This window comes from Rhinatrema bivittatum, chromosome 1 (genome assembly GCF_901001135.1).
Source record: "Rhinatrema bivittatum chromosome 1, aRhiBiv1.1, whole genome shotgun sequence".
In the NCBI taxonomy this organism is placed as follows: Eukaryota; Metazoa; Chordata; class Amphibia; order Gymnophiona; family Rhinatrematidae; genus Rhinatrema; species Rhinatrema bivittatum.
The window spans coordinates 537,086,150-537,111,734 of NC_042615.1; the positions used below are offsets into that span (position 1 = coordinate 537,086,150).

At 40.2% G+C, this 25,585-nt stretch overlaps 1 protein-coding gene across 4 annotated transcripts in view; it reads left to right on the top strand.

Annotated features, from left to right (window-relative positions):
• Positions 1–25,585, top strand: part of PTBP3 (polypyrimidine tract binding protein 3) — a 389,014-nt gene that overhangs the window by 17,447 nt on the left and 345,982 nt on the right. Inside the window, exon 2 of one of the 4 annotated variants that reach the window (XM_029614322.1) lies at positions 3,648–3,681. The exons of the other annotated variants lie outside the window; for them this stretch is intronic. Coding sequence (XP_029470182.1) covers positions 3,648–3,681 — 34 coding nt within the window. The remainder of the gene's footprint in view (positions 1–3,647; positions 3,682–25,585) is intronic. 4 annotated transcript variants of the gene reach the window in all.

Below are 25,585 nucleotides of genomic sequence, written 5' to 3' on the forward strand. Positions count from 1 at the left end.
CAGTCAGTGGTGGTTGAATCTGCCCTCAAGAAGGCCAAGAGATCTAAGACCCAATCCTCTGGGGAGGGATTCTCATACTCTTGACACTCAAACATAGAAATGATGGCAGAAAAGGACCAAATTAGCCACACAATCTGCCTAGCAAGTTTACGCTAGTACCTGCTGCACTGTCAGTTACCCTCATTCTTATCGGTTTCCCAGTCCATAAAAGTCAGGGCTCTTATTGGATGCTGTTTGAATTCAGTTTCCTTCAACCCTTGCCAAGAAAACAGAGCAATGTTGGAGTTGCATCAACAGTATGAAGGCTTGTTGGTTAAGGGTAGTAATTGCCACAGTAAGTTACCCCTATGCACTCCTTTCTTCATTTCTATCCTCTAGCCTTTAGGGATCCATGGTGTTTTTCCCATGCCCCTTTTAATTCCTTCATTGTTTTCGTCTTCACCACCACCTCTTGGAAGGGCAGTCCGGCAACCACCACCCTCTCCGAGAAGAAATATTTGCTGACATTGGTTCTGAGTCATCCTCCCTGTAGCTTCATTTCATGATCCCTAGTTCTATTGATTTCTTTCCGGTGGAAAAGGTTTGATTGCACATCATTAAAACCTTTCAGGTATCTGAAGATCTGTATATCTCCCCTACACCTCCTCTCTTCCAGGATATACATATTCAGGTCCTTCAGCCTCTCCTCATTTGTCTTCTGATGCTGACCCCACACCATTTTGGTCGCTCTACTTTGGACTGTCTCTATCCTGTCTATCCTTTTTGAGATTCCGGCACCAGTACTGAACGCAGTACTCCAGGTGAGGCCTCACAGAAGACCTGTACCAAGGGCATTATCATTTTTTTTTCCTTACTAGTTATTCCTTTCTATGTAGTCCAGCATTCTGCTGGCTTTAGCTATCGCCTTGTCACATTTCTTTGCTGCCTTCAGATAACAAGACACTATCACACCAAGGTCCCTCTCCCAGTTCATCTGCATTAGTCTTTCACCACCCATCACATACAGCTCTTTTGGGTTATTGCATCCCAGATGCATGACTGCACTTTTTGGCATCAATGCCCACATAGCCTCCTACCAGCTCTTCAAATGCCAGTACTTGCAAAACATTCTGAAAGATATCAATGTGTCAGAACAGCTTCCTCAAAAGTAGGGTGACACTCTGGCACCATTAGCGGACAAGGGTCTGGAGCAGTGCTTCTCAATCTTTTTTCCCCATCATGACACCCCTGACAGACTACGCTCACATGCGACACACTGCTCATTACACTTCACAGCGGAAATAAAAGAAAAAAAAAAGGCCCAGTATTTTTAAGAATGACCCAAGGGAAAGATAAGTACTCTGTCTGAACAGAAATTGCTTGAATAGTAAATATCCCATACCAAAACTACCAATTACCAGCACTCAAACAGTAATCAACCTTACCTAAGAAAAGGTAACACTGAAAATATTACACCAGGCCTTAAGACACCAATACATCTCCTATTAGGAAAACAGACCAAGTCAGGCTGCTATAGAGCCCTACACAGAAACTACACGCCAGCAGAAAACCTCACCTAAATCACATGTGCCAGATCATCACCTAACAAAGAATAAAGTGACCATAAAGGATAATTAGAAACATGCAGACAAAAACTGAACTGGAAACTGCAACAAGCCAGAGACTGTGTGCAGTGTAAGAAAGGAAAAAGAGAAACATCACCAGTCCTCCTAAAACAAATCAAATATAAAATCAATAGCAGTAAAACCATACTAACAAAAAATACAGATTATTTCAAAACAGCTGATGAATGGAATATCCAATTAAAAACTCATATAAAAAATTTCTAGATACCAATAAAATATTTCAGTAGCAGACGCAAAGACCCAATCATGAAAAATAAGGATAAAAAATGCTTTGCTCTGCATTCCTGGGAATGTTTGATATCCAAGTGCTCTGAGATTGTTTTGAATTTGCAGGAGGGATGGTTTGCTTGCCGCTTTCTCCGCTCTCACACATGATTTCAATCACACTCTTACATACATGCTGTCTTTCTCTCACACCGGCTCTCCACACTCACATGCTCTCACCTATACCGGCTCTCAATCACACACTCATGCTCTTATATACACACTCGTAATCATACATACATATGATCTCTCACACATACATGTTCTCAATCATACACTTTCATGCTGTTTCTCTCACATGCAGTCGCTCAAATCATACACAGGCTCTTTCACCCAAATAGGTTTTCAGTCACACATGTACAGGCTCTCTATCCCTCACTCACATAAATGCTGTCTCGCTCTCATACACACATGCTCTCACACACCCACTTGCTGTTTCCCCTCCCCCCCCCCCCCCCCCCCCCCCCTCCAATTCCAGCCCTCGTCGCCTCGAGGAAGGAGTCCCAGTGGCCACGGGGGCTGATGTTGCTCTGAACTGCGCTGCTCTTTGGGCTGATGCTGCCTGCACTAGCATGGTCTCTTGCCACGCATGCGGCTGCTGCACACCCTGTTCCGGGCTGCAGGGCGGCGGGAAGAAGAGACCATGCTGGTGCAGCGGACTCCAACTCTCCTGCCATATTCTGCCCGGGCTTTCAGCATTTTAATCCAGGGCAGAGGACGATTTCCTATTTCACTGGGGCAGAGTGAGCAGCTGGGCACTGGGAAGTGTGGTGACACACCTGCATGTGCTTGGCGACACGCTGGTTGAGAACTGCTGGTCTGGAGTATGGAAAGCTCATGGTTAAAATTAACAGTTAATATTGTTAGGAAAAGAGATTTTTGTACTGAGAGAATCTGCATCTTGGATGTTGCTCAGTGTGTGTTTACTTTTGTCAAAAGGAATTATGGTATAAAATGTAAATTCATAAGTGGTGCAGGCTTCATACATGGGTTTTCTTTGAAGCAGGCGCACCTCGCCAGACACAAACAAGGCTGTTTTATTCTGTGTTGCAGATCTGTCCTGCTGTGACTGTTTTTTTTTTCTTTGTCTACTGTGCATTAAAGCAGCAGTGCCTCACCCTTGCTCAGTTTTAGGAAAATTTTTACCAGAGGCTCATGGAGACCTAGTCTTCCTGTTGTGCAGGCCAAGCCATTTTGTTTCCTGCTTGCATTCCTCATGATCTGTAGAAGAGCCACCCCCCTTTTTTTTTTAAGTGTGGACTTCTTAATTCAGTATTTGTTACACTGTAAACCAGTAAGTCACTGCCTCAGAGAGGGATACCCTACTTTGCAGCCAGGCCTCTCCAAAGGGGATGACGGTACTCTAAAGTCCTGTTGGAGAAACAGCAAAGAACCTGCATTGAGGCTCGAGATAATTGCAGAGTCACTACGCAAAGTGGGAGAAGCAAAGCAGTCCTAGGAAAACTTTTAGCGAGAGTGACTGGGGGAAAGTGTAAAAATGCTTTAGAACTGAACAAAACTAGAAGCAAGAAAGCTGGCCAAGCTTGGGGGGGGGGGAGTTCCTCTGTTTCTGCTGCTTTAATAGACCACGTGCTTTCCTTGTATCAAGCATTCCACAAACTCATCAAATCCTTCCTTTTTCATTTTTATTTGCATTATTAGAACAATGTTTTTTCTTTCTTCCTTATTGACCACTGCTTTTAGCAATAACTTGCTCTCTAACTTTGTTTTCCATTTCTCTTTCATTTTTCCATACAGTGTTGTTACAGATCTTATAGCAGTCGGTTTAAAGGTAGGAATCTTTTTCTATCCTTTCGTAAGCATTTGTTTCCTCTTTTTATTTTATTTTTTTTTACATTTGTTTGTTGCATATTTCCTGCTCAGCCCATGTGACTCTATGCTCACGCACATGATCTGTTTTATGTTTCTGGATGTGTCCGCGTTTGGTCGGGAGGGGGGATAGTGATGGCTTGTTCAGATAAGTCTGTATAACAGTGTGACTGCATATTAGGAGGCATGTGTTGGAAAAGAGGTGATTTGGACATTCTGATGGGCCAATTCTGTCTCTTCTGGTGGCTGAACCTTGTGTATATTCAAAGCTTACAATATTTAATCTGCTCTTTCTATGGTTTAAAATGCATTTTATGTTGTATTTCCAGACCACAGGAGATTACAGTATACACTGGCTTAGTGTGGTGCTTCACTAAAGATTGGGACTCTACACTGAATATTTGTATTTTCATCAGTCTTCTAATAGTCAAAGTGAGAACTTGGCATAACATTTTTGGCAACAGTGTGTTCACTTAGTCTGAGCCTTTTGGTAAATAGTGCTGATACCTATAAGTGCTTGCTTCTCCCCCCCCCCCCCCCCCAAAAAAAAAAAATTCTCAGGTACTTGGCAGTCATAGTAGATCTAGTTTTTTCTGTGCAGGTGCATTCAATTTTTAATATGCTTGATTCTGTTTCTACAAGCCCAGTCTCTCAGGTTGTGGATTCATGTGGTGTCTGTTTTACATGACTTTAAGGAGGAGTTCTCAGCCCAGTCCTCAGGGTACACCTAGTCAGTTGAGTTTTTAGCCTATCCACAATTAATATGCATGAGGAAGATTTGCATACACTGCCTCCATTGTCTGCAGATTTATCTCATGCATATTCATTGTGGAGATCCTGAAAACCCGACTGGCTTAGGTGTGCCTTGAGGACTGGGTTGAGAAGCATTAACGTAAGGCTCCGTTCTTTTGTGGAAGTGAAAACTTGTCTGGAGGACCTGGTCTTGTCCCATTCCAGTAGAGCTACTCCTTAGTGAGAACCTCTGGCAGGCCAGCAAGAATAATTTAATTTAAGAGCTGGGACTCGTGGCTAGGAAGCAGAGGGGGATGAAAATGGAAGGCCAATAGGGGAGAGGAGGAGATGAGACGTGCATACTGATGTAAATGTCTACAGTTTTAAAAACAGACACAAGATAGTCTGGAAAAGAGGGAGTCGGTGATTTAAGAGAAGGAAAAAGGAGTTCTGAGGAAAATCAAAAGCTGACAAGTTATGACATTGTTTTTTAATCTACGGTGGAGTTGAATTTTATAGAATCAAAGTGAGGCACTTGCTATAAGTTATCATGGGGGCTCGCACCTTTAAAAGAAATAGTTTACAAAATTGGTCACAAAGGGTGGTGAACACAGGCAATGTTGGTCTAGCATTTGTAGATAGGAGCCTGGCTGCTTCAGATAGGAATGGAGAAGTCCTGGATGCCTTTCATGAAGTATTCCAGAGGCAACTAATTGCAGAGCCCATGTGAAGGGAGGCCTTGTTGGATTACATACTGACAAATGGCGATAGTGACACATGGACAGCATAAATGTACTAAAGCATAAAGAAAAAAAGGCTAAAAAACTAGACAAGTGCATGAAGGTTGCAAGGAAAATAAGTTTGCCTGATTCCTAAAATAAAATTTTCCATTGGTGCCCAAATTTTTACGTTTTTGCACCCCTTTTACACCTTACAGTTGTATCAGTTTCAAAATTAAGTTGTAATGCAGTTTTTATTGAAATAGTGATGACTCTGACTAGCTTCCCATATTTTCATGTTTTAACTGCAATGTGCCCACTTAAATCCACTTTTAGGTATCATGAGAGGCAAATCAAGTACCAAGTATTTGTACATGCTTTGGTTTGGCTAGATGAGACTTTTTAAATTGCTGTTCTGGCCTTATTTGTTCTAATTTCATATATGTTGTTGAGCATCAGTACACAATGTAACTTGTTAGTCCATTTTCTCTAGTAGAGAGACTACAAGAATTTAATTTATTTTGTGTATATATGTGGCTAATGCCAAGGCCCCAAAGCGGCTCACTTAAAAACATAGTCTGGATATATTCTTAAAACAGGCAAAATAACTCCCTCTGGTACATCCTAAATAAACTTAAGAATGGCAAGTGTTTTTCAGTTAAGACTAAAGTAGAGTTGAATAGCCTGGATCCTCGAGGGCCACAAACGGGCATGCAACATGTCTTAAGCAGCTTTGAAAATAGGTTTGAGTTGAGAACTGGATTAATTTGCCTAGTTTAGTTAACTTGAAAACCAGGGCTGTGCATTTCTGGATTCAATGAAATTATTCCATAATATCTCCAAAGGCTCTGAGTAGTTATAAAGTTGTATTTTCTTTTATGCACACTTCAGGTTTGCTGGTACTTGGCACAATCCTCCACAAATTTTGGTGCTTATCTAGAAGTCGCTTAAAATTTAGGCACCATCTACCTCCCTCCTCAGTACTCAGTCTTTCACCTTCCAAAGCAGAAGAGCAGTGTAACATACCTATTGGCTATCACTTCTGCTGGTCTTCAAAGCTTTGCAGTTTGAACAGCACATGCCCCGTAGATACCTAGTCCCCAGACTTACAGGGCATGTGTTCAGACTGCAGGTGAGTGCATGCTGGGGGAGAGAAAGGAAAGAGTGGGCACATTAGGATGGGGATCAAGGGCATTCGTAGGCATCACAATCTAATTCTTAGAATTTATGGTGCTCAGGATTTGTCCAGCCTTAGCTTGATATAAGCTGGGCAAATCTGCTCTTTGCATTGGAAAGTGTATCTCACAGTACTATATTTTCGGGATACAGGAGTCAATGGAATTAGATGCAACTCGATTCTTTAAACTTTTATACTGTGCCATTAACACACAAAATTTTGTATGAACATTAAAGCAAAAAACTGGACATGTCGGAGAAATTTACTTTTCCCTTAACATTTTTTGGTCTTAATTTTTGTAGCTTTTTGAATTTCTTTGCCCTTCTTGCCTCACCCTCATATGGCAGGGAGCAATTCTGGGCTGCAGACTTCACTGTACTCGAGCTTGGGCCATCTGCAGTGGTTCTCTCCTCAGCCACAGGCTGGTCACAGCAGTGACATCAGCATCTCTCCTTTTTAGGTGATCTGGTGCCTATACATTTTTCCAACCTTGGTCCATATCTGGTATGTTGGTCTCACTCCTGAGTAGGAAAGCAAAAGATAAAAGAATTTAACTTTGCACCTTTTGCTGCCTATTCTTTATAAGGTTATATAGGCCTTTGCAACACTCATGGTTAAAATTTGGTGTAATGTTTCATAGCCAGCAAAACATGCACTTAGTGCTTCAAGGAAAATCCCTTTTTCCATGTTTTGTGCTTCGTGGTTCAGATTTTGAATGGTCAACATCACGCATGTGATTTTGGTAGAGTACACTTCATGACTTTCATAAGTAGCCTATTTCTTTTACCTGATGGAATCCTGGATCACTTTTGACTCGCATGGACTCTCTTGATCTTTGCTGGCACCACCGTAACTTGTATAGAATCAGGTAGTTTCTCTTTACCATGTACTGCAAAGTTCAGGTGAATTCTAGATAGGAAACACAATTAAACTATGGTCCTTTAAAGGTGCTAAACAGCCAATCAAAACCTTTCATGGGCTTGAACTTGATTTGCCATTTTAAGTTAAACTGTACTTATATTAGCTACTTATTCCGTCATGTCTGTACCCAGTTGCAGTATTACCAGGGGCAGAAAATTCCTGGGTGCCTAAAAATTGACACTTTTCTAGGATCAGGAAATACTGCTATGGCCTGGGGCTTTTTCTGCCTGCACAGACGAGGCTGGAGGGCAGAGATGAAGAAAAAAATTAAAGGTGGAACAAAAACTTGTAAGAAGGGGAAAAAATAAAAACATGAGAAAAGGAAAGTGAGAAAATACACAACAAAAGAGGAACAAGAATAAAATAAATACCCCTGCCTCCCCAAAACACAGGTACAAGGAAAAACTTTGCTCTGCCTCTTTTAAAAAAAATAAATAAATTAATTAAATTGGGTGCTCACATTTTCTAAAAGATTTTTCTAGCCTAATTTTTTTTTATATAAAGTTGACTCCAAATGCAGTGCTACTTGCCTGTGGGTCGTTCTTGCTGTTTAAAGGTGTGCCTGAACTTTTCTTTAGACCGCAGTTGTAAACCTTGTAATCTTCGATTGTAAGCTGCTGTAATGAAGATTATCGAAGAAGCATGATCGCATATCTTTCATTAGTCCTCGCTGTTGATCCAAGTATCTGCGATAGCTTTGTTTGCGCCTTCTAGAGAAGTGCCATGGCTAAACCTGCAACATTACATCAAAGCTCAGGTGTCACGTTAAATCCCCTGTGAAGAAATGAATTTTATATATATATATATATATATATATATATATATATATATAGACTTCCTAACCATATTTACTTCATCTGGGTGTTAATAACTATGCATATGTAAGAGAATAGATTGAATAGAATAAAATACTCAAGGCTGCTCATTTCATCACGGGTTTCTTGTGCCATGAAAACAAAGGCAAATGCTCCAGCAGCCTAAAGAGATTAATTGCCGCCTTCTGTATTGATGTCTAATTGAATACTATATATAGGTTTATAAAAAAAATGATCCCTTTCTATTCCTTCCAATTTTTCCTACATGTGTCCATCTAGGTATCCCATCAACCCGCAAGTTTCTTCCTTACTGGTTATTGCATTGAGGAGTAGATCACAAGTTCCAGAATTTTGAAACTCAACCAACAGTAAAGCACTATTTCACAATAGTCATATCCTAAAATTATGTAACCTGCTCTGTGAGAAATCACTGCATCTTTGGGTATTAAAATAATACAGTATGAAGGAACTAGGGTGTAAAGTCTTTATGTTAAATAAAAAAGCAGTCATAAGTTATTTTTTTATATTACCTATGTTTTCCTGTCATATGTGCTTCAAATTTCTATAACAAAATGCTGTACTAAATGCCCACATAATTGTCCCATTTGTGTTCACTGAACTGTTGCTTGACTACCACCAGCACTCAATAAATCAAAGTATTAGATGTTCAAACCATCTTTGAACATGATTAGAAGAGCACAAGATGCAGCCTCGCTAGGGTAACATTCTTTATCTAAAACACAATTCTACCTTTGAAATCCCCTTCAAATCAGCAATATTAGCAATATTTTTAAATCGTTCAGTCTGCTGTTAGGATGCATAAACTATTTGATTTCATTACTCCCCTTCTTAGTTTTGCTTCATTCCTGAGGAAAATTACATTTTAATGCTCTTTTTAACCATCTCCACTGTCATGAATCTAAGTAAATTAGATTACTGCTTAATTAACTTCTGTCAGAAATTTGTTAGTGCTACCCTGATATGTTATCCATGAATACCAGGAGAGGTGATTTTTTCAATAAGGTGGTCCAAAATATTAAACCTGCTGGTGGAACTACTTAGCCACAAAACTTACTGTATCATGTAATGCGGAATTGACTTAGCTCAGAAGGTGCAATATAACAATTTTAAAATAAAACAAAGCAAGTGTAGAATGACAAAAAAATGAAAAAATAGTGGGGAAAAAAAAAGCCAACAATCGGAACAATCCGAGAAGCCAATGTTCTGAGTTGCAAAGTACTACACTTTAATCACTGCAGATGAGAGGGCAGAAATCATGGGAAATTCTAATCTGTCTTTTAGTAGCTAGAGTGAGAAATGAAGTTGTTTTACAATACCAGGTGCTTGTTATAAACAGAGCTTGGGGATGAATTTGCTTAGATACAAGGTGAAGCACAATATATCTGCAATTTAAATCATGCACACGCATAGCTTCAGATCTGTGTTTTAACATGACACAAAAGATGAGATGGAACATCATTCATCAGAAATCATGCATATCTATAATAATTCTTACCAAAATGCAAAAAAAAATAGCAATATGGCTTTTCAGTTCCAGATTGGAAACAAACAACTGCAGGCAGTTCAGTCTATGGGGACTTCAAGCAGTCAAACTGCATTGGAGGAAATCCAGAAAAGACAGATTTTGCTCCTTTCTTCCTAGTGAATTCTGATCCACTCAGGATGCTTTTCTGCTTAACTGATTGCCAGGCCCAGTTGATACCCATTGCTCCAGTGTGGCCCAGACAAATTTGGCTTGCATACCTAGTACAGTTGTCCAGTGCTCCTCTGATCCATCTCATGGCAGATCCGTAATTACTAACTCATAAAGGACGTCTGGATCATCTGAACTTTCCCTTTTTCAGCACAACAATTGGGGTGTTGAATGCTTGCAGATATTACATGTCTTTACCTTAAAAGATTAAGGATACAGTATTTGCTTGGAATCCATTAACCAATAGAGCTTATGGTTTTAAATGGAAAGGGGACTCATCTTGGTGTCTGCAGACTTCCTTGAATCTATTCACAAAAGACCCAAAAGACCTATTTATTTATTTAAGTTTTTCTATACCGACATTAGTGGGCACATCATATTGGTTTACATTAAACAGAAGGAAAATACAATGAACGGGGAGGGGACAGCAAAACGCAACATGTTCTGTCTTCTCCAGGTCTCAGTACTTCATAAGTGAGTTCCATCTCTGTGCCATAGCAGCCTACCACTTTTAAATGGAGAGTAGGCCAATCTTGACTTATCCATGGACCTCCTGTTCCATGGGACTTGAATGTGGTTCTGGCACAATTAATGAAGCCTCTGTTCGTACCATTGGAATTGGCTTCTCACATGGAAAGTATTCTTAGTCTTAATTACATCAGCCAGCTCCAGGCTTTAGTTCATTACTCTTTGTATATACAATTGTTGCACAATAGAGTGGTGCTTTGTATGCGCACACAATTTCTACCAAAGATATGTGCTTTCTATATTGATCGAGCCTTTGTCTTACATTTTTTCCAAGACCACAAGCTCATGAAGATGAAAAGGCTCTTCATTCCTGAAAAAGGGCCTTGGCTTACTATTGGAAAAGGATTCAGCCACTGGTCTCACAGCTATTTGTCTTATGATCCTAACCGACTGGCCATAGCCATTGCCAAAGGAACATTGTCCAATTGGTTAGCAGACTGCTTTGCACATTATTATGCCCTAGCAGGCATCCTGATTGGACTCTCTATCAAGGCTCATTAAGTGAGAGTCATGGCCACAATTGGTTCATCTGAGAGTAGTACCTTTTTGAAGAAATCTGCAAAGCTGCAGCTTGGTCATCCATTGTACATCTTCATGTCCCATTATTGTCTGGACAATTTTATCAGAGTACAAATAAATGTGGACAAGCAGTTTTGTGTAACCTGTTTACCCAGTAATCCACAATCTGTGATGGGGTCTGGGTTGTTCATTTAGTAAATGTTACACTGTAACCTTGAGCTTTGGACTCCCATGTGTCATGGCTAATTCAGCCCTACTTGATGAGGAAAAAAGCGCATTTCCTGATCATAAATGGTATTCTCAGTAAGACAGCAGGATGAATTAGCCATGCTAAATGCCTGCCACCCTGCAGAGTTGACTACAAAGCTAGACTTGGGTCTAATATAGACTGAGGGGGGCAGATGAGGCAAAGCACGCAAGGAAATTTCTGTAAATGCTCTATGAACTTGAGAGAAGGGTCAGTTTGTGGGTGGAAAAAAACCAGGCACCTGGGTGCCTAAAATTTGGGTCTTGGTATTTGTTGTTAGGTCTAGGTGGTGGAGCTGCTAGGAAGGAGGTGGGGAGACTGAGTGGAAAGGAGACAGCAAAAAAAAAAAAATCAAATTAACAGTATTAGATTACCCAAAACAATATTTATTTAAAAAAAAAAAAAAAAGCAGTGACATACTTCCCTTCCCGGTGCCTAAAAATTTGGGATGGTTTTTAAATGTGGTTTTTTTGGTTTTTTTTAAACGGCGTGCCTGGTGGTAAGAGCTGAATGTGAAAATGAGCATTTTTTTTTTTATGGCAGGTGGTGGTCAAACTGAAAACTAAGATGCCGAATTTGTAAGGTGGCACTTGTTTTGCTAGCTATTAGTTCATTCATTAGTTTGTAACAGGAGGTGATGGAGAGTAAGTTGATTAGTTCTCTGTGACTTTCCTGAAAGTGAGAGGGAGTGGTGTAGATTAAGTTTCTTGCTGCTGTTTGTGGAGGGTATTAAATGTGAGCTGGTCTGGGTTGGATCTGCTCCGTTAGTTCAGTTGCATTTAGAGGGAGAGTGAAGTTGTATTGTAAACTGGATGTTAAGGTAAATTTTAAGTAGAAAATGTTTAACTCACAAGTTAGGAATACAGAAATCAAAACAGAGGATCAGCAAACATAGATGAGTTTGGGGATGAGGTTCCAACAGCGACTGCATGGATATTAGGAGTCCAAATAACGCCATTAAAATTTGTAAGCACTAGTTCTTTTAATGTTAAAATAGATGCCTGTCTGCAGGAAACTCATCTAAATTAGGATTTAAAAAAATAACCCTTAAACTTTGGGTTGGCCACATGGATTGAGTATCTTTTATTGTTGTCTCCAGGGGAAGTTCTGATCATATCCATGGACAGTTTGTCATTGAATGCATGTGGGATCTCGAGTGAGGATTGATAATTGTATATGGGATATTAAAGGTTCAGGAAGAAATTATACTGAACATTTGTGAACTTTTATTTTTTGTCACATTGAAGATAGCTTACATGCCGAATTTGTGGTGATTTCATGTGTGGGTGTGGAGGAGTTTTTTTTTTTCCCCAACAGTTTCCACTACCTCCTTTCGGCTTCCAGCAAATTTTGAAGTATATCTCATATGTTGGATAGATAGTGATATCCTGCAGGCTGCCAAACCTGTTCAACTGACAGCTGGGGTATATCGTTAAAGTAGCATAGATGGAAAAATCAGGCAGACTGGGCAGGCCAATAGGCCCTTTTCTGCATTTGTTCGGTATGGTAAACACATTTATGAAAAACGCTTGAATTGGAAAAAATACATCTTGAGGAATACCTGTGTTCTGTGCCATCACAAAGAAATGAATGACACCTTTACTGCAGTAGCAAAGATGATCTTCCAGAAAGCAAAGTGGGGCTTGCCAGATTTGAGACTGTCCATATAGATACACCCAGAAATCCTGGCATTACTGCAGGGGAGGAACCCTCAAATATACCATGGCATTAACTGAATGTAGTTTATGTGGAATATATTTGGAGAAAATGAAATCATGTACTCTGCTACAACTAAGTATTCAAGGCACCATTCTAATGTTTTATCAGTATTTGCAGATCAGGTACATGTCGATGAAGAACAAAAATTCGATTAAGGGTCTTCATCGAATGACTTATGAAGAGAGATTGAAGAATCTATGTACACCCTGGAGGAAAGGAGGAGCAGGGATGATATGATACAGACTTTCAGATACTTGAAAGGTTTTAATGATCTAAAGACAATGACAAACCTTTTCCATTGGAAAAATCAGCAGAACCAGGGGTCACGATTTGAAGCTCCAGGGAGGAAGACTCAGAACCAATGTCAGGAAGTATTTCTTCACGGAGAGGCTGGTAGATGCCTGGAATGCCCTTCCAGAGGAAGTGGTGAAGACCAGAACTGTGATGGACTTCAAAGGGGCGTGGGATAAACACTGTGGATCCATAAAGTCTAGAGGAGGTGAATGACTAGAAGAGGCATGGGGGTAGTTTGCGGGACTTACGGCTACTACCTGGAAATTAATATCCTTATTCAATAAACATACTCACTGTCAATGCAACTCCAGCATTGCTCTTTGCTTCAACGGCAAGAGGAAATGTGGAAAAATAAGGATTTGCATTCACAAAAAAAACCAGGGAGTAGCTTGCTTGTTGAGGTGATTACTACCCCAAACCAAATAAGTCTGATACTTCACCTTCAGTGCATATCCAGCATAGCTCTCTGCTTCAATGGCAGGGGAGAAAGAGAGGAAAAAGAGGATTTTTATTCAGACAACAAGGAATGAATTACATAGTCTGGGTAAACAAATAATTATGGGAGTAGCTTGCTTGTTACAGCGGTTACTACCCTGAATCAATTAAGCCTGATACTTCACTGGGAATACATATCCAGTGCAGCTCACTGCTTCAACGGCAGGGGGAATAAAGAAAAGAGGAATTATATTCAGACAACTAACAAGCACAGGCTGGGTAAACAAACAAGCGTGGGAGTGACTTGCTTATTGAGGCAATTGCTACCCCTGACCAATTGAGCTGGATTCTTTGTTGGATGCAGCTCCAGCGCTGCTCTCTACACCGATGGTGGGGGTGGAGGGAAACTGGAACCAGGGGGTTGCTGATGGGGGGCCAAGAGTAACAGGTAAGTATGAGAGGGAAATAAAGTGTGAAAGCTTGCTGGGCAGACTGGATGGGCCGTTTGGTCGTCTTCTGCCGTCATTTCTATGTTTCTATATGTACTGAGTAATTCAAGGGATGCATAACTAGATCAACTAGTCTACCAAAATCTTTTAGGAAAGATAGGCTTACAGTGAAGATAGTCAGTATGGGATGGACTAGAAACAGGTGATTTGCACAGATGTATGTAAATAGATGAAAAGTATTAGTTTTCACACATAACTAAAGTACATCTGTACGTTTTTGACTGTGTGGTATATGCTGCATGTGGGCCAGAAATACTAAAGGTTCGCGTCCTTTAGGTGTTTATGAGGAACATGCTTAGTACTTCTGTTTCTCTTGATTAGGTGGACATCTCATTTTATCATGGCATGTATGAGTGATAAAACAGCAGGCAAGTTCGTTCATGCGTTGTGGTCAGCACCTTCTGGAGAGTACTGACATTTTGTGGATAAAACGGCTTTAATTTTTGCTTATTTCACTCGGGTTGAACTGCTTTATCTCTAATGAACGTTTACAGTATTGCTTTAAAATCTATCCCTGTAGCATAGAAAAGGAAAACGATAGCAGTTATTAACTGGATTAGCATTTTGCCATTAGTAAAGGCAATCTACAAAAACAGAAATAAAGCCAATGCTGAGCAAGTTAGCCAGATAAACTTGGCTGAGATTTTGCATGGCCATGCTGCTTAATAGAGTATCTTCTAATTAGCCAGATAAGCTTATCTAGTTAACTGTAGCGATCTTAGACTTATCTGGTTAAGTGAGTAGGAAAAGGCCAAAAATAAGCACTTACCGGCTAAGTAGCTCTGTCCTGCAATGCCTCTGTTCCAACCCTCTCGGAAGCAGCGAAACAGGCTGGCAAAGTGGTGGCTGCTCAATGAGGCTGAATATTCATATAGCACCAGTAAGAGGCCAATGCAATAAAGTGCAAATAAAAAGTCTCCAGACTGGGCGCCTGTGTTTTTGTTTTTTTTGTTGTTTTTTTTTTTAACATGCACATTCACCTCTTGGGTGCTCGATGCAATATGTAAATGAGTTTCTGCCCTAATACGGACATTCTAGAGAAACTGTGTCCCTAAGCACTTTCTTGGCTTCAGTCACCCAGGAGATGACTGTATGTGGGTTTTCAAAACAGATGCTTAATTTGCTAGCATCTGTCTTACATCGTGGCAGCAAATTTACTGGCCCAATATATACACATAATATACACGACCTGGACCATATATATTGTACATATTTGTGTTATGCCTGGAGTTTTTTTTATTTTTTCCATTGAGCCTTTTTATTCAGGATGCTTCTTTCTGTTGTTCCTCCTACTTGTATTCCAACAATCCTAGGTAGGAGGAGCCATAGAAAAGCAGTATTTTTTTGTTTTTAAGCAGACCCCTTGACGCACAGCAAGACTATGCCTGCTCTGGGGCAGGTGTAAAATTTGACTGGTTAAAAAGTGTCTTGGGTGCCAGGCGATTTTTTTTTTTTTTTTTTTTTTTGCATCACAGAGTAATAGCTAATAGCCTTATCTACATTGCATTTATATGTGATAAGCACTATTAACTTCACCTCTGTTTGGACACACATTTTGGAGGTGCTGATCCCCTTACTGCATAAGGGATTATGGACGCATTTCCAAACCATGTGTCCAGCCGCTTGTTAATCTGTGCGCTAGGCTGTGGGCGCACTTTATTGCATCGGCCTGTTAAACTGTTAAGTTGGCACTGACTGTCAAACTCTAAGGGGGTCAGTATGTTAGAATATTGTGATAGTGTCTGTGAAAGCTATGGTGGGATTGTTTTGGAGATAGGTAAATATTTTATGATCTGTTATTTTCAAAGTGATAGAAAACCTGACCAAGCTTATTAGCTGTGAGAGAATATTTCAAGTAAAAACAGCGAACTGCTCAAGTCTTGGAAATTTTGCCAACAAGTGGGTGTTAGTTGGTCTGGAAAAGGTTTGTTTGCTTGTGTGAGAAGCATTTGATTCCTTCACCCTTCTTGATGAAGACATTTCTTGGTTGTCTTAAGGCTTTTAACTGAGACTAAAAGTTAAAAATTGAAGTCTAACTAGCAGTGACCTTTGCAATAGAGGATCCATGAAGGGTGATGTGACATTGCATTCAGATATCACTTTGTTTCTTCATGGCAGCCGAGTTACTTAATGCCATTTTTGTGGTACCTGTTTGTGGTTGAAATTGGAATATACTTCTGACTGAATAAATGAGATCCTGTAGCTACAAGTTTTTTGTTCTTGCTGACAGTTTTTTCTTGTGACAATTGGTTGTTAGTGAAATCACTATTTTCCCATTGTTTCAGGTCAGTGTAAGAATGTGAGCTTTTTCTTAAAGTGAATTCTAGTTCTCGTTCATCAGGAAGTTGTTTTGCTGACACTATGTTCAACCTTTTGATATTAGTTTGTCTTGAAAGAACAGAAAATGTTTGCTGAGTGGAACAGCCTTATTAGCAAATAGTCTTCTAGCATGTGAAACCCTTATATATAGAATGGCTTCATAAAAGCCCTAAGAAGCCTCGAACATGAGCAAAAGCACAATTTGTGCAGGAAGTCTTCCTTTGCAGAAAACTTAGAAGCATAAATATACCAGATATGTAAAGCAGCTACTGAGAGCTACAATTGTGCTCATAAGTTTCCATACCCCTGGCAGAACTTGTAAGATGTGTAGCATTGTAAAAACATGAGTGATTAGACATGTTTTCAGTTTAATTTCAACATTAAAAACAATTTTATGCATCACTGAGTAGCACAATCATTAAACCACAGAAATGAAATAAAATGGTCCTGATCAAAAGTTTACATACGCTTGAATGTTTGGTCTGGTAATATACACTCAAGTTGACACAGATTGAGATGGCAATGAAGGATAGGTATCCACACCTGTGCCTTGTTTGATTGTAATTAGTGTCTGGGTGTAAATAGTCAATGAATTTCTTGGCTCCTAAGAAAACCCTGTACATTTCATCCAGGGCTGCACTGCTGTTGGTGGTTACCGAAGCAAGGGGAAAGCAAAAGAACTGTCAAAGGATCTATGAGCAAAAGTAGTTCAACTTTGTAAATCAGGAAAAGGTATAAAAAGATATAAAAAAATTTGAAAATGCCAATTAGTACTGTTCGATCTCTGATCAAGAAGTGGAAAATTGTTTGGTTAATACCAAGCCAGTAATAAGTGAAAGCCTTACTTAAATCTTTTATCAAAAAACAGGGAAGAAGGGCAAAAAACCTCTTCTTGTCCAATTGTTTTTATTTATTGATCTAAAGAATTTAAGATCTCTGACGTATCATCAGATCCACATCTCTAACATACATAAGGATCTGGAGAGTCTTTGAGGCCTGATGCGAAGACCACAATGTCAAACCACGTTCCTCTAAAGTTCCCGTCATCCTGGAATTCTTACAGAATGGACTACAGAAGGGTCTGTCCCTCAACTCCATCAAGGTACAGGTGACCGCATTGTCATGCTACGGTTCCAGAAGCGAGGACGACAGCATAGCCTCGCACCCAGATGTATCACGCTTCCCGAAAGGAGTCAAACACATTCGCCCACCACTAAAGTGGCCAGTGCCCCTGTGGAACCTCAACCTTGTCTTGGAATTCCTAGCGGGATCCACCTTCAGACCCCTCCGAGGTCTGTCCCTCCATCTATTAACCTTGAAGACTGTGTTCTTGCTGGCCGTGTGCTCGGCCCGCCACATCTCAGAGCTACAGGCCCTGTCCTGCCGTGAACCATTCCTCAGACTCACCCTAGGGACCATTCAGCTACACACGGTTCCCTCCTTCCTCCCCAAAGAGGTCTCTCACTTCCACCTTAACCAAACCATCTCACTACCTACAATGGACGGCTCTAAGTCGGAAGAAGCCCGTAGTCTGCACCATCTCGACATCGGCAGACTCCTATCCAGATATCTGGAAATATCGGAACCAGTACGAAAGACGGACCACCTTTTCATCCTTCACAGCGGGAAGAGGCAAGGGGAAGCGGCCTCACGGGCAACCATTGCCCGCTGGATCAAGGAAGTCATCAAGGTGGCCTACGTAGAAGCGGGAAAACCACCACCTCTACAGGTCAAGGCCCATTCCACCAGAGCCCAGGCGGTTTCCTGGGCAGAAACTAGAATGCTGTCACATGCCGAGATCTGCAGGGCGGCAACGTGGTCCTCCATCCATGCCTTCTCCAGATTCTACTGTCTGGATGTTCAGGCTCGTGAGGACACAGCATTTGCAAGAGCAATCCTAAATGGACCACGGGCAGCCTCCCACCCAGTTCGGGAGTAGCTTTTATACATTCCATTGGTCCTGAGTCCATCTGCTACATGCTAGGAAATGGAGAAATTACTTACCTGATAATTTCGTTTTCCTTAGTGTAGACAGATGGACTCAGCAGCCCACCCTCGGCTGCCGCTATACATGGTCCTTCAACGATTCAAGGGTAAGCCGTGCTTTCATTTCCCTAGGGCATCCACCCTGCCGGGTGTCGACGTTTTCCGGTTGGGCACACTGGCGGTCTCCAGCTGTAGTCAACCAACCAGTTCAAGTTAATCAAGTTTTTAAAGTTCTAACAAAAGTTATCTAAGTTAATCATATTAAGTTAATCAATCAGTCACACATATATCCACAACGCTTTGCAAGGAAGAATACTGAGGAGCTGCACTTCCTGCAGGGGTATATGTACTAGGGACTGATGTCAGATTGAAATCTGATCCTTCTCCAACTGCTAACAGGAGTACACTATACCCATTGGTCCTGAGTCCATCTGTCTACACTAAGGAAAACGAAATTCAGGTAAGTAATTTCTCCAATATTTTGAATCGAGGACAGCATAAGAGCAGAGCACATATAAGGATAGTATTAGGTGGTGGGTTACTGAAGGTTTAGACACCTGGGTAAACATGTCTAAATTGCTTTATACTCTAGAATTTAAAAAAACATGAATACCATTAATAAAAAAAAATCACAGCTAAGTAAGGCACAAAAAATGTATCTTTTTTTCAGTAAATTTAATACATGAAACGTAAATGTATAAGTTCCTAAGGCTTACAGTCATGAGCTTATTACTTTTCACCACCGAATGATACATCAAGAACGAAGCAACACAAAAACAATTTAAATAGTCTTGTAGAGCGATATAAATGGTGCCAAAAGATGATCACATGATAATCAGCTGTCTAAGGGGGACTACCCAAGAAAAGCGTCAGCATTGTAAAGACTAAGTTGCTGATGTAAGGGAAACCAATCCCATGTCAGTTGTTCTGCAAGGAGCACCCAAAACAATGACTTAAACACAGAGAAAGAAGTGCCGTCAGGGAACGCAGGGATATCAAATTTTCAAAGCATTTCAAGGAATACAGACCAATCAATGCTAAGTTTTAAGCCAGAGGGAGACGAGTATTTAAAGTGTGGATCCATCTTTGTTCATGCTGTACTAGATATCTGGAGAATTGACCACCATGAGGGGAGAGGGATGGATGACGTCTAACAAAAAATTTCAAATCTCTACTGTGTTGGGCTTTCTGCCAATATTTAACCAAAGATACATTTTTCTTGATTTGAACGTAAACAAGAACAGTATTGATAGTTGATGGATGCACATACTGCGGGTGAGTTTTCCAACTTATGAGGGTGAAAGGGACATTGGATAATGTAAATGACTCCTGTAGTGGAACAGTTGAAAGTAATTTTTAAATAGAAAGGTTTGCTTAAGGAGGAATGTGTGAATGAAGTGACAGGGAAAATGAGCAAGCTTTGCAATGGCCACATGGCGAATGACCAGAGGGGTACCTAGATAGTATCAGAAACCTTTACAACTGATTTATTCTGTAAATTATGAGAGCATTTGAATGCAAACTGGAGATGTTAGAAATATAGTGGGGTCGTAAACATGGCCAATGTTTGATTATAGTAATTGCGTCTTCATTGGAAGGTGGTTTTATAAAAAGGTCTCGATTGACAAAGTGCCCGTTTATAGGCCCCTTTAACTTTTGCAGGATAGTCACGATTTAAGAAATCAGAGGTCATAGTTTTTGGCTTGGTAAATATACTCTATTCGTGTTGTGCATAGACAATATAGGCGGAAGAACTGGCCAACCAGAATGATGACACAAATGGTGGCAGCTCATGATAGTGTGTTTTTGTCAGTTGGTTTATGGTGTAAATACTGTCTCCCTCTGGCTTAAACCTTAACATTGATTGGTCTGCATTCTTTTATGTTAAATCTGTTTTTATTTTTTTAGGAAGCATTGAACCCAACGAGCAAAGGTTGACATATGATACATAATGTGGTCTGTTACATATCATACAGCAGTAAACGTCTATGAACATAATTCCCCCCCCCCCCCCCCCCCCCCCGTGCACTGAAAGGGGGCCATTGAGAAATAACAGATCATAAATGAAAGATCCTTCAAAATCACCATGAGTACATCATATCAAATGTCTATACGGTTAAGGAATAGACTTTTATAGTCTTGTGGCAAGGTTAGAATAAATGGCATCCAGACCACATTAAGAGCTCTCCTAGTCCGTATCGATAAGTGATTGCAGGACAGGGTTTCCATCGTTAAAAGTTGTATTATGGACGCGTGCCAATATGTCAAGGGTGGCCCTTCTGGTTTCCTCCATACCGTAAGGATGGCCTTACAGGCTAGCAAACAGACTTTTGTAATCCAAAGGATGTGTCCTTTTTTTCTCCCTAAAAGATCGAGGAAATATCCTGAAAAGTGCTACTAGCGGCGAATTATGGTATTTTAAGACCTATAATTTCATTGGCAGAAGGGAAGACTTTCTTCCAGAAAGTTTGTAGTACCTGGCATCCCCACAGCGTGCGTCCCAAATGTGCTCCCCCAAACTACATTTTATAGTCATCAGAAGCTGCGATCCTTGCCTGGTACGCTTGGCGTTGTGAGATGAACATCCTGTAGATGATTTTATAGCGGGTCTCTCTCAGGAGCGTATTACTAGTTATCCTTGGTATTACTAGTTATCCTTGTGGTAAAGGCAGACTTAAAAATGGTGCAATAGGTATTGGTTGTGCAAGCTCAGACTGCCATTTGAGCTGCACAGCTTCCAGGGACCAGCTTTTGTAAGTGGTCTCCAGTTGACGGTAATAATAAGAAATGGAATGTTTCTTGATTGGATCAAACCACTTTCGCAAGAGCTGCCACTTGGGGTCCAAAAAGTTTAAATGCCCAAGCGACAGCCCTTCCTTCACCACCTTTATATTGTTTTGGGTGCTCCTTGGAGAACAGCTGACATGGGATTGGTTTTCCTTACATCAGTGACCTTTTAAGTCTTTACAATGCTGTCGCTTTTCTTGGGCGGTCCTCCTTTTTGGCAACAGCAGATATCATCTGATCACTTTTTGGTGCTGTTTGTATTTCTCTAAAAGTCTAAATTTTTATGTTGCTTGGTTGATGTATCATTTGGTGGTGAAAATAAGCTCATGGTGATGAGCATTAGGAACTTATACATTTATTTCATGTGTTGAATTTACTAAAACATACATTTTTGTGTATTACTTAGCTATGAATGTGTGTTGTTTGTCTTTTAAATTCCAGAATATAAAGCAATTTAGACAGGTTTACTTATTCATATAACCTTTGGTAAGCCACCATCTAATACTATCCTTATGTGCTCTGCTTTTATGTTGGCTATGCAAAATATAATATACTGTTTGTTTCTCATTTAGATGTGAGGTTCCTCCTGACACAATTTCCCACAAAACAGTCAAGTGTCGGGGGACTGTGTAACCTATGTTTGAACCTGTATATCTGATACATCTGAGAGATCTTAAATTCTTTAGATCAATAAATTGTTTTCCAATTGTTTTTATTTTTCTTTTGTTCTTCCCTGTTTTTTGATAATAGCAAGCCAGACCAAGAGAGATTTCAGACAACTGCTAGGAAAATGTTTTTGGGATGCAAAGAAAAACCCACAAGCAACTTCTACTGAAATACAGGCTTCTCTGAAATAGTGGTGTGAGTGTTTTAGCATGCACAATAAGGAGATATTTGAACAAAAATGAGCTGCATGGTAGAGTTTCCAGAAAAAAGCCATTGCTGCACCAATGCCACAAATCAGCCCCTTACAATATGCCAGTCATCACCTAGAGAAGCCTCAAAACTTCTGGAACAAAATAATTTGAAGTGATGAGACCAAAATTGAACTTTGATTACAACTATAAATGCTATGTTTGGAGATGAGTCAACACCATCCCTACCGTGAAGCATGGAGGTGGATCTCTGCTGTTTTGGGGATGTGAACTACAGCAGCACAGGGAATTTAGTCAAAACTGATGGCAGGATGAATGCAGCATCTTGTTAGAAAATATTGGAGGAGAGTTTGCATTCATTAGCAAAGAAGCTGTGCATGGGGTGCACTTGGTCTTTCCAACACGAAACAGTCCATAACATAAGGCCGAGTTGACCCTTCAGCAGCTGTAGCAGAAGAAAGTGAAGGTTCTGGAGTGGCCATCAGTCTCCTGACTTCAATATCATTGAGCCACTTTGGGGAGAACTTAAACAACCAAAGAATTTACAGGGTCTGTAGACGTTTTTTGCCAAGAAGAATGGACAGCTTTACTACATGAGAAAATGAGCCTCATTCACAACAATTGTTAAAAGACTGCAAGCTGTCATTGATTCAAAAGGAAGCAACATATGATATTAAGAACTAAGGGTATATGAACATTATTGCTATGGTTTGTTTAATTTGAAACACAAAAATAAGACATGCTTTTTGATCACTCATGTTTTTTTAAAATGCTACACATCTTACAAATTCTGCCAGGGGTATGTAAACTTATGAGCACATCTGTATCACTTCATTAAGCACTGCTGAATAGACTGGCGAGCCTCGGGAAATGCTTTTGGGAGAAGCTATTCATATTCTCCACTCATTAAAGGGACTGTTTAGTAGATCCCAAGCTGGTAAACTGGGAGAGACAGGGGAGGAGTGTTCTCAAACCTCTGTTCTTTTCTCTTGAGACTCACAATTTCCTGAGGGCCTTAACCTTTTACCAGTTTTCACACCAGTCTGCACCATTCCTCCTTTTGAACTACTGTTATGGAAGATCTTATTTCGAGAACAAAATACAGTGCTCACAACTTTACAGAGCAAAGAACATAACTGGCACACAATCAGTTGGCAAAACGTTTTACTGTACAGACATGAAAATTAGTAGAAATTGACCAAGTAGGCGCATATTTTTTTTTTGTTTGTTACTTGGACTTGATAATGTGTTGTAAATTTTCCTGAAGTCCCACTAAAGCAGCAAACAGTTGAGTGATTTCAGTGAATATGGATCATGGTAGCAGAGCAAGATGTGTGAAGTGGTTTTATAGAACAAGTTACCACCTTTATTCCCACCTCTTGGTGTATGAGCAGGAGCGAAAAAAAAATTTCTCACAGCAACGTTCTTAGAGGTAACTTGTTGAGCAGTTTGGCATTATCGTCACATAGCTGTTCATATTCTACAAGGAACAGGTACAACAAGAAAAATGTTTCCCATGTGGGATAATGAGCAGCTAATGAATGTGTATATATGCAATGAATGGGATTACGAAGCTTCAAGACCACTGAGATATCATTGGTGTTATAGCTAGTTATTTTTACCACTGAACATTAGTTTTGATGAGTTAACTTTTTAGGGTGTGTATGTGTGTGGTGTTTGGATTATATTAGCTAAAAAGTAGGAAAAACTACCCAGTACATCATCCAGAGGTGGTTTCTTCTTCTCTGCATCTTGTAATCTCATCACCGTAATTTCTTCTTTTGGGATTTACTTGTTCTTAGTCATAGGTATAGTGATGGTATCCTTGAATTTTAGGATTCCTTGTTTATTTGGGCTTTCACCTAGATACAGTCAGCAAGTAAGCATTAAACATGTACTGTGTAGATAGCTAAAAATGCTACACATTTCTATGACCAGGATGCAGATACCCACAGGAAATAACTTTATTTTACATGAAGATCCCCGCTGTTGCAGATTTCTGTAGAAACCTGCCCTTAGATTTTAGCTCAGGGAATTACACATCAAAAAAGAAAACAATTCTTCACAGGATGTTTGGATCCAAGAGGGCCCATAGTGAGTGGCTTCAAAGACTTTGTATGCTGTAGAAAGATTACTGATGGATGTTCTGTTACTGCTGCCATGGACTGGACAAAGACCAGGCAAACTGCTGCTATTGTGATCGCATATTTCCATGGTCACAAATGTCCAGGGCCTGAAAAATGGAGGAACATCACAAGACACTGAGGAGCTGTACTCTGCTCCTCCCAGAGCAGAACATCTTTATGCTCCCTGGGTCTAGAATTGGGCAGGAGCTCCTCTGATATTTCCCCTGTCGGTAGAAACAGGTTGAATCCTCTGGGTTGAGCAAACTAAAAATCTAAGAAAAAAAAGTTCTGTGGAGTACACACTGCAGCTGTCATTGCATCAGGCCCTAGCATGCTGATGCATAGGGCTGCTTTGAAGCAAGTTCTTAATGCATTTTGACACACTGAACCTTGATGCCAGGAATAACCTGAGCAACTGACCAGATTGCTCTATTGTCTGCTCATGGGGCCGCAGTACTGCCAACTCAGCTGTTTTCTACTTTATTTTTTTTAATTTACAGTTTTATTAAAGATAATATACAACATAATATTGGTGTGATCAATCCCATACATAAATTTTAATAGTTATAATCTTTCAACCAGACCAAAAACAAGTTAAGCTAAATTTTTGTCCTAGGGTATCTTTTGTAAATATACAAAATTCCAAACCCCCCCCCCCCCCCCCATTCCCCTTGCCATCCCAAACAAAAGCATAATATAAAATATTAAGTATTTTGAAACCAATATCACAGAATTATTTATACAAGGTCAAAGAGTGGAAATACACAATCATAAATCCCAAGGAGAAAGGGATAAAAATCTACCATTTAAGCTGCTACATCTCCCGTGGGAGCTTGTGCATCAAACCATTTTACATAGAACAGATTTTATCTAACTTTTGTGGAGTGTTTGTATGCAGTTATCTTGAACAATCGATTCTACCAAGTTCACTCAAGAGAAAGTCTGGAGTAGTAGGAGATCTCCAGCATTGAGCAGTGTCACTGCGTGCTACTGCCAAGACCTTTTGTGCAAGTTTCTGTTGAAACAAATCCCCCTTCAGTAATCGGGACATGTAATAAAGCTTGAATGGGAAACAAGGTAGATTTCAGCTCCATTATAGTTTGTAGCCAGCTAGACCCCTCTTGCCAATATGATTGAATAGAAGGGCAATCCCACCACAAGTGAAAAAATGACCCAGTGCCCCTGCATCCCTTTCAAGTATCAGAGGTACATAAAAAGCAGTACAGCTGAACTGGGGTATAGTACCAATGTAGAAGCACCTTATAACCATTTTCTATGAGATTAGCCGCAATGAGACCTTTATGAATAGACTTAAAAGTACATCTCCACTCCTCCTCTAATGTCCTCCCAAGATCTTGTTCCCATGCCTTAATATAACCTGGCTTGGACGAAATATCTTTAAGTGTGTAGCATTTAAGACGGTACCTTGTTTTGCTTATCCACG